We start from the raw sequence: 17,306 nt of genomic DNA, 5'->3' as shown, positions 1-17,306 counted from the left end.
TTGCGTCCCTTGGGCATGCCAGAAACCTATGATTGTGGGTTTGAATCCCGGTTCGCCCCAATTATGTTTCTAGGTTTGTCAGCACCATACCCGTGCTCGCGGGTTTCACCGAAGTGGTAAACGTCTGAGATCTGCATCACTTCGGGCTTTCCTCCCACATTAAGCTGACACGCCATGATATAACTGGAATACTGTTAAAAGTGGCGTTAAACCAAACTCACTCACTCACTAAAGGTCATCAAGGGCAGGTAACTTAAGATGTGGATCAGTCCCTCGTTGAGTGTAATATGAAATGTGAGCCCTGGAGATATAGAGGATTATTGTGACTTGACTTTTTCAAAATCCTGGATCCACTTCTGTAATACATAAGACTTGCACATCCTTGGATAGACATGGCCACTTGCCGGTTAGTCCGAGAGAAGTGAAAATCTAGACTAGATTTGAAATACCAGCTTGATATGACGTAAGGTTTGACCTATGACATCCATGTTTTTATTTAATGAACACTCATTTCTGCAAACCTGTCTCCTGCTTTTTCTCAAATAGTTTTTTCAACAATGTCTCCTGTCTGCTGTTGTCCTCCATCAGACCCACAGCTTGCACGACAACCTGGTCCAGTTCCCGGAATTTCAGGATGTTGCTGGGAGATTGTCTCCCTTTCTTAAGGTCACTGTATTTGCCTAGCAAGTCCAGCAGAAAGACATACAAGGGTTCTGATTGGTCCGAGTCCATTGTAGTCATGGCAACAGTCACATGACTTAACATCTGAATGAGTGTAAATGACACAATTTTTCTGTCCTGGACAGCCGTAAGAACCTTGGTCTGTTCCTGAAACAAGAAGGTCATGTGGTTTCCTTTAAAATCTTTTTCAGGTCCAAGGCATCAACATATTTTGTGTATTAATCAAGTAAGTTTCAATAAAGATCCCATGGTGGCCATTTTGAAAATAGGACCAGAATTATGAAGCACTAACATGCACAATTTTAGCTTCAACAAGTTAAATGCAGTATCAGCAGATTACAGAAAATAGTATTGTCTGGTCCAGACTTGATTATTTGCAGATCACCGTCATATAGCTGGAATATTGCCGAGTACGGCGTTAAACAAACAAACAAACAAAACATAAGACAGCAAGTGTAAGGTATCAAATGGCCACAAAGATCAAACAATAAAGAGTAGGATAGAGATTGTGACATCACTTCCACAATGAAGCTTTGGTGGCGTATGGATCCAGGGTATGTATGTCATAATGGCATGGAGATATAATGCTCTGGTTGATCAAGGACAGGTTCCAGACCGGGAAGCATAATTTCAATACAATATGTGGAACTAGTCAATAACAAAGGGAACAATCATCAATCAGCATTACCTGCAGAACTGTTACATAGCAGGTGTTGACATGCTGGACAGCAGACGCAGGAGCAGACGTGTCACTAGAGGTTGCCATGACAACGTTAGACAGTATCTGAGTCAAAGTCAGCAAACACTTCACCTCTGGAAATATAAATGGCAGACCTTAAAATGAAAGGCACAGCTTATAACTTAGAAAACTAACAAACAAAAATCCATCAATATTTCTTGTTTATTTTCACTCACTGACTCGCTCACTATTTTACTTTTCACATTGACATAGGCATTGACATTGCTAATCAGCCCCATGGGCACCTGGGGTAGAATGTGTCCCCAGCGCTCAATTGCTAATCAGCCCCATGGCACCCAGGGTAGAATGTGTCCCCAGCGCTCAATTGCTAATCAGCCCCATGGCACCCAGGGTAGAATGTGTCCCCAGCGCTCAATTGCTAATCAGCCCCATGGCACCTGGGGTAGAATGTGTCCCAAGCACCTCATTGCTAATCCGCCCCATGGCACCTGGGGTAGAATGTGTCCCAAGCACCTCATTGCTAATCAACCCCATGGCACCCAGGGTAGAATGTGTCCCAAGCACCTCATTGCTAATCAGCCCCATGGCACCCAGGGTAGAATGTGTCCCAAGCACCTCATTGCTAATCAGCCCCATGGCACCTGGGGTAGAATGTGTCCCAAGCACCTCATTGCTAATCAACCCCATGGCACCCAGGGTAGAATGTGTCCCAAGCACCTCATTGCTAATCAGCCCCATGGCACCTGGGGTAGAATGTGTCCCAAGCACCTCATTGCTAATCAACCCCATGGCACCCAGGGTAGAATGTGTCCCCAGCACCCCATTGCTAATCAGCCCCATGGCACCTGGGGTAGAATGTGTCCCCAGCACTCAATTGCTAATCAGCCCCATGACACCTGGGGTAGAATGTGTCCCAAGCACTCAATTGCTAATCAGCCCCATGACACCTGGGGTAGAATGTGTCCCAAGCACCTCATTGCTAATCAACCCCATGGCACCCAGGGTAGAATGTGTCCCAAGCACCTCATTGCTAATCAGCCCCATGGCACCTGGGGTAGAATGTGTCCCAAGCACCTCATTGCTAATCAACCCCATGGCACCCAGGGTAGAATGTGTCCCAAGCACCCCATTGCTAATCAGCCCCATGGCACCTGGGGTAGAATGTGTCCCAAGCACCTCATTGCTAATCAACCCCATGGCACCCAGGGTAGAATGTGTCCCCAGCACCCCATTGCTAATCAGCCCCATGGCACCTGGGGTAGAATGTGTCCCAAGCACCTCATTGCTAATCAACCCCATGGCACCCAGGGTAGAATGTGTCCCCAGCACCCCATTGCTAATCAGCCCCATGACACCCGGGGTAGAATGTGTCCCCAGCACCCCATTGCTAATCAGCCCCATGGCACCCGGGGTAGAATGTGTCCCCAGCACCCCATTGCTAATCAGCCCCATGGGCACTTAAGGGGAACTGTCTGTATACCCTAGTATACTACTTTTCTTTTGAGAAGTACATACCAACAATATCAGCAAAGGGGACATGACAATTGTGTACAAACCGGGAGAATCAAACCCCAGTCTTTGGGTTCATTTCTAGTATTCCCCACAGCCCTAAGATTTCTGCGAGTATATTTACCATTTTTTGTTGCCAACACAACCTTGTTATCCAATAGCAGCCTGTAGGGAGGAGTCAGGCAGTCGTGGGTGATGAGGGTCCACAGACAGCCGCTCACCCGTCTCCACTCCATCAGCAGCAGATTCCGCAGCATCTGCAACACCACATACGTCACCATGAGGGCAACACCAGCAGGCACTTATCTCACAATGTGCAAGGACAAGCTACACCAGCAGGATAAGGACCTTTATGGCCCACTGGAAATGGCAAATTTAAAAGATGAGGACATTGATAAGATATTGCTATTGTCATATGGCAGTGTATTTTATAGTTTAACAATGATTGTAGCTGTGCTGCATTGTGTTGTATTTTGCCAGTCGTCAGGAATGTAGTACTATTTAAGGTAAGGTCGTCAGGAAGTTACTATATTTAGAAGCTAGAGTGGTGTGGTAATTTCCGGAAACGGTGAGACCTGTCCAGCATTGTATAGAGCCTTACAGCACTGTCTAGAAAGTTCTGGAAGCTACCGGTAGTTGGACAGTATGAGAGAGATGATACAGAGATGATACAGTCCTGAGACCAATCTCACCAACCTGGGACAGAGCAGACGTAAGGACATCAGGGGAGATAACTCTGTGGCCAGATGGGATTCGCTGGTTGATGGCGGTTGCTGTTTCATCAGAGATGCTGGCACACCTCAGTAGTGGCAAGCAGTTGTCAGCTGGTAGGAACAGACAAATCTTTCTCATTTTATCACTGAGCTGAACTATAAGAAATAAGTTGTCGTATACTACACTGCTAAGGGACTCCAAAGATATGTTTTCTCCCCTTTTCTGACATACACACTTCTATCAATCAATTTTGAACAAAAAGAGTGAATGATATTTGACATCCAATATAACGATATCACAGATATAATTGTCTGGGTCCATGAAAGTATTAAAAATCTGTGCCATCAGGTCCCAATGACATGCACCAGCCATGGGACTACCAGATCCTGTTTAATCACAGGGAACTCTGGGCACCTATTCCCCTTTGTATCAGAGGAAGCCAAAACTCACCACAGCCTCGTATCACATGGTCAGCTAGGTCCTCAACAAACTACAACAGAAAAAGTGGCAAAAACTTGATGCAGGTCAAGCAAAATGATATAACCATGAAAATATTCATGTTTACACTCTTGTCACAGCTTAAATGGTCACCATTTTGAATTGTGTCATTCTGACGTGACCCGTAATGGAATGTCCTCAGATCCTTGTTTAGCGGCAGCGCGAACTAAGATCTGATTTTAATGAGATTAAGAAAATCATATTATTTGATTCGGAGGAAGCTCCAAAAGTGTCCATCATTACTACTAATCAATCTACTCCAACTCCAAGCCTTTGAAACTCACGCTAGTCCATCAGCCTAAGGCTACTAAATTGTGCTTGTAGTCGTCATCGACCATGTTGACTACAAGCATTTGAGGCAAGGTAGACGCAATTTTATGGATAACAACTTCTTTTCTACTGTGAAAAACAACGTTTCGATATAGATCCTTATACCGTTGTCAAGCAAGACTGATATAAGGATCTATACCGAAACGTCGTTTTTCACAGTATTAAAGGAGTTGTTATCCATAAAATTGTGTCTACCTCGTCATCCGTCAACTTCTAAGTAATGCCTATCAAACAATTTAAGCATTTGAGGGCTATAAATCTGAACCAGTTCTCAATTGTTCAATTTTGCTACAAACTGGAACTGAATATATATGACAGAACAAGTAAACATAGCAGTCTCATTCACGCAGGATTAGTTACAAACGCCAAGTGAAATAACGGTTTCACTCATCTTTAAAAAAACTAATTTTTAAGGCTGCCACTTGGCTAAACAATTAGGTCATTAACTTGAATCATTGGCCGACATTGTGGATTTGACTGAGATTGCCCTGTAAACCTACCACCTGGTGTCCAGCGGCCTGTGTTGTGTCCAGGCAGGACAGAGTCTTCTGAAGGTGGACCAGAACCGTCCAATCAAGATCCTTCGTTTTCGATTTCAACCAATCAGCAGCCATCACTGCAAAATAGTCGGAAAATACACATTGATATGATTTGAAGCAAATACAAATGATAGGCCTTCCATTAAAAGGACCTTTAACATAATCAGGGCCCACTTACACAAAGTGATCTTAGCGCAAAGAAGATCGTAACGCCCATACTTTAACATAGGCTTACAATAGTCTTAGCGCTAAGATCGCTTTGTGCAAGTGGGCCCAGGTATAAAAATAACGTCAGTCAAATATCACAATACCAATACATGTCACTGAACACTGCATAAATTAGTTTTCAGATAATTATTTTTTATATATAGGGTCAGTTGGTGGTCAACATGTTCATAATAAAATTGCATAGATATATTTTTGAAGCGACATCTCTGTGGTTGATAGGATAGAATATGTGAAATACATTTGAAGAAACTTCACTTTCTACACTGAGCTACTTAATGGAAGATGTTCAGTGAAATCATAACCGTGAGGAAAAAAGAAAGAAGAAAAATGATATTTTCTTTCCATATGATTCAACTTTTTTACTACTGAAATCAGACATGGTACAAAAGAAAACCCAAACTTCAAGTTTTCATCTTATTTCATATTTCCATAATTTTGGGTTGACAGATATACAAACAATGTAACCAAATATCACAATTTAGATGCTGACCGTGCAATTTGGAGAAAATTCCAGCACATTTTGCCTGCATCAGCTGGAGACATCTCAAGCAGGACTGTTTTATACCGGACTTGTTCACTCGACCATCCCACAACTCCACACAATCATCAAGTAGCTCAAACAGACATAGAAGTAGCGTCTGTGGCTGTAGTTCAATCAACCAGTCACAGTCCTTGTCACTTCTCTCCAGTACACAGATGAAGAGCCTCAAAGCAAGCTCTGTGTTGATTGGCTGTTCTTGATCTCCTGAGTTACATGAGCCAATGAAAGGCAAGATAGCTGCAGAGGCAAACTCTGCTGGGGGTAAGATGGCAGCTTCTTCAAATGTGTAGCCATTGACTTCTCTGTGAAAACTCTGAAAAGATTAATGATAACTTTATTGTCTACAACCTTACAAACAAGCTATTCTTATATCAACATCGTATATGTCAGCAATTTTTCGCTATCAATTTTTCGCTATCATGGGATATAACCAATACCTGATAAAAAACCGAAGGCCACAATCTTGTCACTGAAATATTTCATAAAGGCCAAGTTAGAAAGTGACCTCTCACCTGCACAGCAGTAGAAATAAACTTGATTAAATTCTTCTCTTCATTTCGATCAAGTTTGTTCACCAGCAAATACTTGGTGATCACATGACATAGGAGAGATTTCTCAGGTTGGTGGCTGCCATAGCAACAACGACACAAGTCCGGCATCGAGTTGAAAATCTGAGAATGAATGTAAAGAAATATTTTTGTTTAGTTTTTTATGCTGGATAGGACCTGGTACATACTTGTGAGGGAGAGAGAGAGGGAGTTAGAATGGTTTAACACCTCTTTTAGCAATATTCCAGCGATATCATCAGAAATGGGCTTCACACACTGTACCCATGTCGGGAATATTGAACACAGATCTTCGGGCGGGGTGAGCGAAGGCTTTAATCACTAGACTACCTGACCGCCCCAAGGGAGGGAGGAAGTGGGTGTATGGGTGTGCGGGAGGTTTTGCATCTTATATCACAGTGTCCCGTAAGTAATCAAGTCTGGTCAAGTGGATTATAAGATAAGTCACAATGGATGACAGACTATCAATATTTACACTTTCAACATTCATGTGGTGCTGGGTACATATTTTGGTGGGAGTCAGGTGAGTGAGATACCTTCAGTACGACTGGAATCTGTCCTGAACTTTTGACTGCAACAGTGACAGCATACTCCACCACAGCTACAGGGTCGACCAGGGACAGCCTCAACACAGCTCGGAGGTCCTGGCAGTAAAGAGATGCAAAGAGTGTGTGAGTGACATTTGTTTTAAATGCCACCTGGAACAGCATCAGCTTGATGTTTGAGGAAAGCCCCAAGTGATGCAGGTCTTACATATTGACCACTTTGGTAAAATGGGTACGTGCTGACAAACCTAGAAACATAAACACAGAGAATCTGGGACCAAATTGATGGTGCCTTAGATGACTGGGCTACCCTGCACTAGATATCAAGTGGATTCTACCATGGGTTTGGACACAAGAAAAGAAGCCAAAAGCCATCAGAAGCCATCAGAAGAAAAAAAGGACCCTTCCTGAATTCCATCTCAATAAAATCCGAACTTGTACTCAGAGACCCTACCATGCTGCATGCAGATATGTTTGTTTGTTTGTTGTTGTTTAACGCCGCACTCAGCACTTTTCCAGCTATATGACAGCAGTCTGTAAATAATCGAGTCTGGAACAGGCAATCCAGTGATTGAAATCATGAGCATCGATCCACACAAATGGGATACGATGACATGCCTCAACCAAGTTGGTGAGTCTGACCACCCGATCCTGTTAGTCGCCTCTTACAACAAACATAGTCGCCTCTTACGGCAAGCATGGGTTGCTGAAGACCTATTCTAAACCGGATCTTCACGGCAAGCATGGTTTGCTGAAGACCTATTCTAAACCGGATCTTCACGGCAAGCATGGGTTGCTGAAGACCTATTCGAAATCTAACCTGCATGAAGATATGAGGACACCAACAAATGTTACACCAGTTGAGCTTTCTAATCAGCCAATCAGCATCAAGGCTTCTAGATTCTCAATACAAGTGAGCAAAGCATTCAGACAGCATATCTGGTTTCAGTATTTTGATAACAAATATTGTTGGGGTTAATGTGCTCGGTTTCAAATAAACATAAGAGGTATCTAATGTACAGTTTGACTACCTCAAATTTCAGAACACAGTAGCACTTATTAGGTTTCAGAGACAGACACTGAAGAAAAATATCAATCAGAAGCTTCATTTTATGCTTGGTACTTTAGGCCAGACTTTTTTAATTATAAATTTCACGGATTTATTCCAGCTTTTCCACACAAGGTCGGTCATATTTAAAATAAAGAGCTATGTCAGTCATTTATTTATTTATATGAGTCATTCTGCTGTGGAGTAATAACTGCAGCTGGCTTCTTGAATGACTGACAGTGATGTAGACATGGAATTGATACATAACATTTTATATTCTATCAGAGGGTCTAGCAGGAGACATTATAAAAACAAATATTTTAATGTTTCATTTATTTCTTTTCCAGCTGCTTTTCAGTTGGGATGGCGGCCCGTGAAACGAAAAATACAAATTGTATGGCCTTAAGATGCTAATGCATTCTCTCAGTAAATCAAGTAAAGCAATTAGTCAGGCTTTACTTACTTTTTCTGATGTTTCGCTGGTGAACTGGTTGAAGGCAATGTTCATCTCCTGGTGGAAGCTGCCCACAGAGGAGAGAAGGTCAGGGTCATCACAAGACAGGAAGTTCTCAAGGATTATCTTCTCTTGGGTCAAGATTGGTAATCTTGAAAAGGCATCTAACAAAATCTACAACCATAAGAATATATAAGGAATTCAATATACCCGATAAGAATTGGAAGTGCATGTATTGTCTTTTTAATGTTATATTTCAAAATATATTTTAGTGTTTGTTGTGGTATATTACTTTTGAAGTTTTAAAACAAGTCCATGATGGATTTTGAGACATGGCTACTCAAGACATGGGTCTTGGAGACATTTTTATCTTGGAGACATGATAGGGAAATTATATATTTCACAACTGAGGCAAATTATCAACTTTTCATCGAGACCTCCTGGGGTACCACAAAAAGTAAATGAACTGACAACATCAGGAAATGTACCTGCAGGACTGGGGCTAAAGGTAGACCTTGACATTCGACCCTGATTAATGTCCGTAGTGTCCGAAGGAGAGCTTGGATGTCGGACTCAGAAAACAACAAATCACAGTTCTCTCGCAATAAATATGTGTATCTGAAAAGAGAGATGAAAACGAAACCATTGGTGCAAGTATTGTGATTATTTCCTTGAAGGTGATCCAATAAAAAAACTTGATTATCCAGTATCCAGTGTATCGTATGACAGATTATAGGGGGCTGCCAGGTGAGGTTGGTCTTAGCACTGGATCATACTTTGCCGAACCATTTTATGTAACATGTTTCCATGCCCCCAACCCCCCCCTCCCAAATTAATTTTTCGTCACTCCCCAAACAAAGTTGTCATTCATAAATTTTGCTGACCCTTTCCTCTATAATAAATATATAAATGACCAGTCCCTTAGCCCCTTATCTCGAGCCCGTTGCTACAATTGGCCATCGAGTCACAATTCTCAAAGCAGTGTTTCCAACAATTTTACTCCCAATAAGCCAGCCAGACTCATAAATCTAACGAGCCTGTCTTGTCAGTTGCTGACCCACAATTGTATGCACATGCTAGAATAGATAATCAATAGTATTTGTATTAGACTGACTTTACTCTGTGCCTCCAACCTTTACAGCTTAAACATGTTTGTAATTACATGCTTAGCTTTTGATCTCAGTTAAGTGAGTCACATGCCAATGTCTGATTTAACACTGTCAGCAGCAAGGAAATTTTGTAATAGACAGTTCATCAAATCGGAAAATATTACATCTGTCCCGAAAGAAACAATACCACATATGAAATAGCAAGCAGGCAGCTATTTCTGGTGATAAGTTAGAGACAGATTAAGGTGGTGACATCCCTTCTGAAACAAAGCTAAAGAGGCCAATGGCTCCAGGGTATTTATCCAAAATGAATGCAGATGAAATAAATTGGACAACCAAGGATCCAATGAATATTGGATTTGAGCAAAATAACAAACATTATCAAATGTTACTACATGTTTTTTGTTTGTTGGTTTGTTGTTTAACGGCGCACTCAGCAATATTCCAGCTATATGACGGCGGTCTGTAAATAATCGAGTCTGGACCAGACAATCCAGTGATTGACATCATGAGCATCAATCCACGCAATTGGGATCAATGACATGCATCAACCAAGTCAGCGAGCCTGACCACCTGATCCCGTTAGTCGCCTCTCACAACAAGCATAGTCGCCTTTTAGGGCAAGCAAGGGTTGCTGAAGACCTATTCTACCCCGGACCTTCACGAGATATGTTACAACATGTACAATAGTTTGATCTGTTGTGCGATACTCATTGATATGAAGCATGTAAATTTGCCTATAATACCCGTATCACATATCAAATACATCACAATCGAAAAACCATTTCTGGTTTGTATTATCTTTAGACACCCATCATCAACCAAGGGTGGATACTTTCTTGTGTCTGGCCGTATATATTCTGAACTGGCTACATCAATATAATACCAACAAGATCGATTTTCAAACATCTATTTATTACCTTTCATTCCTCCAACAAGCAGGATCACAGCAAGTTACGATTCTTGTAATGCATGCTGAAACAGAGTTGTTAGCTGAAACACATGCTTAGAAAAAGACAAGATTCTAAAAGGTTTTCTCTGTCTCTCTCTCTGTCTCTCTGTGTGCCTCTCCACAAGACGATTGTAGCACACGACAGTTGTACACTTATGTTATATTAGAGTTATATTAACCTTAGTGCCACCCTATAGTGACATACAAACCCTTCCACTGAGTCTGGTGACTTCGCATTTGGAAAATATTTTGACAAAGTTCTCAATTCAAAATTTGAAAACTGAACAAAAGAATATATTGGAATATCTAATAAATGGCCTTGATTGTAAGGCAGTACTTCCATGGGCAATGCAAATCCGTTCCTCTTGAGGTGACAGATAGATAACGACGAATTCAATCGTAAAGTCAGTAACTGTTTCTGGAATACCCTGTGATAAATGTTTTGAGGTTCCATGATTAGAAAACACATTCTGACTGTCACTTTCCTTATCTGGTAAGCAATGCTCTGATTGGTTGGATGAAAGGTCGTTCTGATGTAAACTGGTTATGGGATGTCCTCAGATCTTTGTTTTAGCAGAACGAGAACTAAGATCTGATTCGAATGAGCAACAAAATCCATGTCTTCTTATGACAAGCATAGGTTGCTGGGGACCAATTCTAATTAGAATCCCAACAGCATACAGCTCATAGCAACTCTCATTGTGCCCACTTGATCCCCACTTTGAAAAGGAATGGGGTCACCAAGATTTTAAGGGTGGCGTGTCCAATAGCTGGTGTGGAGGGATCGTCAAGTCTTACCCTCAAAGCCAGCCAATCTCCCAAACAATATTTCCTCAAGAGTTATCTTCCCCTGCCTCTCTTCCTCCTCCTTCTGTTTCAGTGCCATCTGGTGGCAGCGATGGGATTCAAATGATGCCAGGAACTGATGTACTGTAGACATCCTCGTATCTCCAGAGCTGCAAAAAGCATCTGCATGAAAAGTGGCTTTAAACCCAACTCTGCATAGTAAAGTGAGTGAGTGAGTGAGTGAGTGAGTGAGTGAGTGAGTGAGTGAGTGAGTGAGTGAGTGAGTGAGTGAGTGAGTGAGTGAGTGAGTGAGTGAGTGAGTGAGTGAGTGTGAGTGAGTGAGTGAGTGAGTGAGTGAGTGAGTGAGTGAGTGAGTGAGCGAGCAATATAACCACGAGGATACCCCAAAGGCCCCACAGTAAATTGCACAGTAAATTAGACGACTAGGCCACTCACGTCCCCCCTGCATGACCTGGGAAAGAAAGTAATAGATGTTGGAAATATGTACTCAGTCTCTCAACCCCATGTTCATATGAGGAATATGAAATGTTTACATGTTCAAACACACAACTTAATTACAAAACTTGACCACACTCATCATAAAATAAAAAATTGTTATTCAAAGTCTAAACATTTTTTTCAGCAACTGTTAAGTAACGACAGTTATATTTCTGAAATTTCCAATCCAAAAGTGCAATTACCTATCACTTTTGGTTGTTTCAAGTAATCTCTCATAAAAAGAAATCACATTCAAGTCCATTATGCCAAGATCTAGAGTTGTCTCCCTTGCCAGGTCTTCCATTAATGCAGCGTTTCTTCCTAATTGGCTCTCTCCTTCACTGTTCAAGTCTTTCAGAAAAGAAGCTGAAACCTCCAACCATGTTAGCTTTGGAAAACCTTGGTGAATCCTCTGTAGTAATTCTGAAAAGTTATTTTCACAATCTTGTCTTGTTCTTGACTTCAAAAGTCCTAAAATCCTCGTTGTTTCTCGATGAACAACAGTTTTATCTTTTCCCTGTTCTGACTGTAAGAGCAATGTTCTTAACTCAGTAATACAGATTTCATTACAACAAACACATCCAAGAAGGACAAGTACATGAATAATTTCAATTAATAATCCTTTAGACAGTAGCTCTTGTTGGTTAATCTTATTCAAATGCTGGTGAAACCAATCTACAGTATGTTCCATTGTCATGGCAACATTAAGCTGGCCCTGGTTGTGATTGGCTGACTTGATCACCAACCAGAAGAGGTATTTCTGACAGGTGACCACAAGTTCAAGGTTGTTGGGGTCATCTGATGACTTGACCTCTTCAATAATGGACTCGACAACTATTGCTGCTTCAGATTCATTCAGGACTTGCAAACACTGAAAACAGAAATAAGATTAAATAAAGAGAATAAGATCCGATAATCCCTAACTGTGAATCCAAATGCTCAAGTTCACAGAGATGATCACAGATGTTGATTATATTAATTACCCAAAAAGGTAGACTAACATCTAGTCTCTGAAATGAACATATCTTACTGCAAAAACAGTTGTTAAATTATCTTAATAAAAATATAATAAAAAGGAGCTCACAGACTCTCGTCATTTCCAGATACTGCAGCTGCAGTAGTCTAGACTTGCCAAACATTATAGTGAGTGAGTGAATTGGGTTTAACGCCGCTTTTAACAGTATTCCAGTTATATCGCGGCGTGTCAGCTTCATGTGGGAGGAAAGCCTGAAGTGATGCAGGTCTCAGATGTTTACCACTTCGGTGAAACCCACAAGCACGGGTATGGTGCTGACAAACCTAGAAACATAATCGGGGCGAGCCGGGATTCGAAACCACAATCGTAGGTTTCTGGCGTGCCCAAGGGACGCAACTCTGCACAGCCTGTATGATTGACTACCAAAAAGGCTGATTATCACTTTACACTATTTGAAAGTGTTAAGCATCACAGTATAGCAGAGCTCCAGATAAGCTGCGTATCTGCGTGAAATACGCATCAGAAATGCAGAAATACGCAGTAAAATAAAATCCAAGCGTATCAAATACGCAAGGAACATTACAGATACGCTACAAAAATAAAACTTGTGCGTATCATCAAAATATTGTGAAGTAACCCTGCGTATTCGATTAGCGAATCAGCAACTTATTTTGAAATTATACACGGGCATTCTGTCAACCTTGCCAAACTCCACGATGACAGTTACATCATGATCATTTGCCAGCACACTTTCTTGTGGAAGTATCGTGGTATTTGTGAGTCCTATAAAGCTCTCTAACCCACATGACATCAGTTTGCAGGGACTAGATGAATAGTGTTGTTAAATATTTAACTTAAATACCCACATGTGTAAAAACTAGTGGGTTACAGAAATTTCAATACTCAGATAGAATTACTGATACCCAATGATTTTAAAATGCATGGGTAAACACCAACAACAACAAAAACTTATCTGGAGCTCTGGTATAGTGTGGAATGCTTAATAAATATTAGTTACACGTTGGTCTAGAAGTTGGTCAGGGAGAACTTCATACAGAATACAGTATCCTGAGAATCCTGAAATACATACCTGCAGTAACCATGGTAACAGTGCTACATACCATATTCGACGTAATAAGCGCGCCGCTCCAATAAGCGCCCACGGCGACATTTGCTAAGATATTGGCTAGTGAACAATCCCAATTAGCACCCCTTCCGATTGATCAATGTACACAAGACTTATTTATTCGCGTATAATACACACTCGTGTGTTATATGCACCATTAATTATTGGCATTTAATTCTGGAAAAATATATCTGTCGTACATAAACATTTCAGGCTGTCAGCATAAACCACGAAATTTATCTTTCAACTCAGTTTTTTTCACCAAAATAACCTTCTAATAAGAGCCCCCTATTTCTAATTTTGAGACCGCCCTGGGCGCTTATTACGTCGAATACGGTACACCTTGATTACAAGCCTAGACTCATGAAAACACTCACCTCAAGAAGCTGTCCATTCCACTTAAACCTCTTAACAAGCTCAAAAAGGATTGCTAGATTCAAGCATGGGAAATGTTGAAAAATGTGATCAGCTGTTTTGGAGCCCTTGTTGTCAGTGACTGTCAGTGCCTCTGCCTTATCCAGAGATCTGTCATTACTGTTGGAAGCTCCATTTTCTTTGACTGCATCAACCTGCTGGTCCTTGTTGTGGCTGTTCTTCAAGATGTGTGTCAGCAGGAAAGACAGCAGCTTGAAGTTCCACACATTTCTGTCCAAGAGACTGCGCTCACTGTCCAGCCCATCGAGGATCTCACGGACAGATGGTGATATCAGGTCAGTGAATTTCTGCACTTCGTCCGAATCTGTAATGTCAGCTGGACTTGGAAACTGTCAGATGGAACAAAGAATGCACAAGCACTTAGTCAATGTCTTTTAAATAATAACACATTTTTTTCGAAAGGACCATTCCTCTTCTTCAAGCAAACTAGACTTGTTGAGTTTGATGTATACTTGCCTAGGCTTTTAGTAAAACAAAATACCTGAAAAATATCAATTCCACAGTCATGGTGCAGGACTATCAGCAATAGTCTATAGCCATATAGCTACATGACAGCGGTCTGTAAATAATCTTGTCTGGATCAGACGATCCAGTGATTGACATGAGAATCCATCGACGCAATTGCGATACGATGGTTCGAGTAAGTCGGTTGATAATATAGTATCTTCCTTTACTGCTTTAGTTTACTTGTTGAGCAGAAAGAGAATATTTGCTTAGAAAATTGACATTCTGACAATATAAACTACACCTATCCAGTAATGTAAACAGATACCGCCCATGAATGTAAGTGACATGATATGGAGTGGGGGCTGAACAATTGTTGAAATGTCTATCGTGGCTAGATGGCAGCGAGCAAAATGACACACAGCATGCATCTGTTGGCGAAATATAATTTAATTCGTACCTCTAACGTTGCGAATTTCGCTGCAGACTGAAAAACAGCTAGTTCTGCACAGAATTCCATCACCGTATTGACATGACAAAGCTCTCCTAATAAAAACGATGTTTAGAAAACAAATTCACGTGCGTTTTCCTAGACACCGGAACCGAACACAATCTTTACCTCCAAGTCATAAAGAGTTACATAATTATCTCCCTTCTGTCGTATCTTCTCTTAACGATAATTATTAAGGACATAATTGGAGCGGAACTGTCTTGATAAACGAGGTTGTACAGTATGAGTGCAGCATGTAAATTGTAAAACCATTTATTCAGAAATGTTATGAGATATCAAGTTAGCTGGCTGGGTTAACAAGGGAAACTGTGAGCGAAATACGCAAATAGTCGGAAAGCGCACGTTAAATCCCCCATAGTAAGTAAGTAGGTAAGACTAGGGGAGGGGCTATCCACGCTTAATATTAATTAAGTGGACAACTGACGTGATTGAATTAATTTTCTAAATGACGTTTTGGAGTAACACAAAACAGAAATATTTTAAATCATTTGACGATTTGGCAATTAAGTCTGTTTAGCCTTAGATTAATGAAAAAAATATGTTCTGTGTGCAATTTTTAAATTGATATAATTAAAACTAATTATAATGAAATCATATCTTTATATGGGATTGCATTCTGTCAAGACATGAAAAACAAGATCTTTATTGGTCAAAGTATGATTATTTGTCAAGGAGGAAAACAATTTTTTCAGTTTGTGTGTTTAGTGTTGATGTTTAACAGAAATATCCTCAGACTTCAAATGTTACCCGTCCGGAATTGCATTAAGTTACAAATAGTGAAAGAGTGAGTGAGTGAGTTTGGTTTAACGCCGCTTTTAATAGTATTCCAGTTATATCACGGCGTGTCAGCTTAATGTGGAAGGAAAGCCCGAAGTGATGCAGGTCTCAGACGTTTACGTATTGGAGAAAACACGCTTACCTCGGTTTTGGTAGACAGAGCATGCCCTGGTGAGAGGGAAAAACCGCGGGGGGAAACCGAGGGAAAGTGTTTTTCCATACTTATAAACCGTCTAAATTGATTAAATGTTATAACGAGCATCTATAAATGAGGCGCTTCGTAAAAGCGTTTCCTTGAAGACGTGATATCATAACTTGCACGTGAAATTCGCTGACTTGCCAGGCGTTCAAGAGCACTTGGATGTGTCAAAAACAAAACACAACTAAAATACTTACTTTTAAATGAAAGTGAAATCTTCGGTTTCTAAATGTTTGTGTTGCAATATTCCACTTCTTTTAAACTTTTCAAAACGAAAATTCGCAAATTTTAAAGGTGTTTTTTTGCTTTGCAAGATTTTCGACTTTAAACAATCGAACTGTTACATAGAGGTAGTTGTGACGTAACGGCTAGCAGTTACTGCACGTGCAAATTGTGCAGCATTGATAAGCACTTGTTTAAAAGCACGTGTTTTGAAACCTCGCTGTCCTTTCACCAGAGACTCTGAAGTGATGTCGCTTTTAAATGTCCACGCGGAACTCCAAATGACATTCAATTTTAATTGAATTAAAATTTTGAATTGCTACTTGTTGTCATTTTTCAGTTACTTGGTTAAACCTGGGATTTGAGGTTTTACATTCAAAGTAAAACCTCCCGAACGAAAATAAAACCTCATAATAGGTTTTACTTTGAAAGTAAAACCTCTTAATAGGTTTTACTTTGAAAGTAAAACCTCACAATAGGTTTCAATGCCTATAGAAAGAACTCTCTTACTTAATAGAGATCCCAATGAATAGGTTTATAACACTTCCGTAGAACCCACGAGCACGGGTATGGTGCTGACAAACCTAGAAACATAATCGGGGCGAACCGGGATTCGAACCCACAATCATAGGTTTCTGGCGTGCCCAAGGGACGCAACTCTGCACAGCGAATCGCGGCACCTTAGATGACTGGTCCACCCGTGCCCCCCTACAAATAGTGAAAGAAGTGATGGCCACAATCTCTTCAGCAAGTGTCCCAATGTATCTGGACTTTGGGTGGGCTGTGACAAAAAAAACTTTTTTCCATCTGTTTGATTGGTTGGTAATATCTCTGGTTTTCTTAAGTTTGTTGTGTGTGGACAGGTGGCCCGGTCATCTTAGGCACTCCAATTAACTGTACGGAGTTGCTTCCCCTGGG

The 17,306-nt window shown here is 40.9% G+C and overlaps 1 protein-coding gene across 1 annotated transcript; it reads right to left on the bottom strand.

Moving 5' to 3' along the window:
- Positions 1–448: 448 nt before the first annotated feature.
- LOC124151935 (gem-associated protein 4-like) lies at positions 449–15,292 on the bottom strand. The gene is made up of 16 exons (XM_048389541.1): positions 15,140–15,292; positions 14,178–14,564; positions 11,902–12,569; positions 11,213–11,370; positions 10,383–10,437; positions 8,842–8,971; positions 8,363–8,527; positions 6,843–6,950; positions 6,253–6,411; positions 5,690–6,053; positions 4,933–5,048; positions 4,055–4,094; positions 3,587–3,714; positions 3,015–3,147; positions 1,370–1,494; positions 449–828 (listed from the first exon to the last, which is right to left on the bottom strand). The coding sequence occupies exons 1-16, from the start codon at positions 15,197–15,199 to the stop codon at positions 508–510; spliced, it is 3,117 nt and encodes a 1,038-aa protein (XP_048245498.1). The 5' UTR covers positions 15,200–15,292; the 3' UTR covers positions 449–507.
- Between the last annotated feature and the right edge of the window lie 2,014 nt (positions 15,293–17,306).

Source organism: Haliotis rufescens, unplaced genomic scaffold, assembly GCF_023055435.1.
Source record: "Haliotis rufescens isolate VD_foot unplaced genomic scaffold, xgHalRufe1.0.p SCAF_8, whole genome shotgun sequence".
In the NCBI taxonomy this organism is placed as follows: Eukaryota; Metazoa; Mollusca; class Gastropoda; order Lepetellida; family Haliotidae; genus Haliotis; species Haliotis rufescens.
The sequence above is the reverse complement of the archived record's forward strand: the minus strand, read 5'-3'. Positions and strand labels throughout refer to the sequence as shown.

Coding starts and splice junctions, on each gene's coding strand:
- LOC124151935 (XM_048389541.1), bottom strand. CDS start 15,199: ATGGAATTCTGTGCAGAACTAGCTGTTTTTCAGTCTGCAGCGAAATTC. Junction 6,412..6,842: donor AGATTCCAGTCGTACTGAAG/GTATCTCACTCA, acceptor ATTCATTCTCAG/ATTTTCAACTCGATGCCGGA. Junction 4,095..4,932: donor AGGCCGCTGGACACCAGGTG/GTAGGTTTACAG, acceptor TTTCTGTTGTAG/TTTGTTGAGGACCTAGCTGA.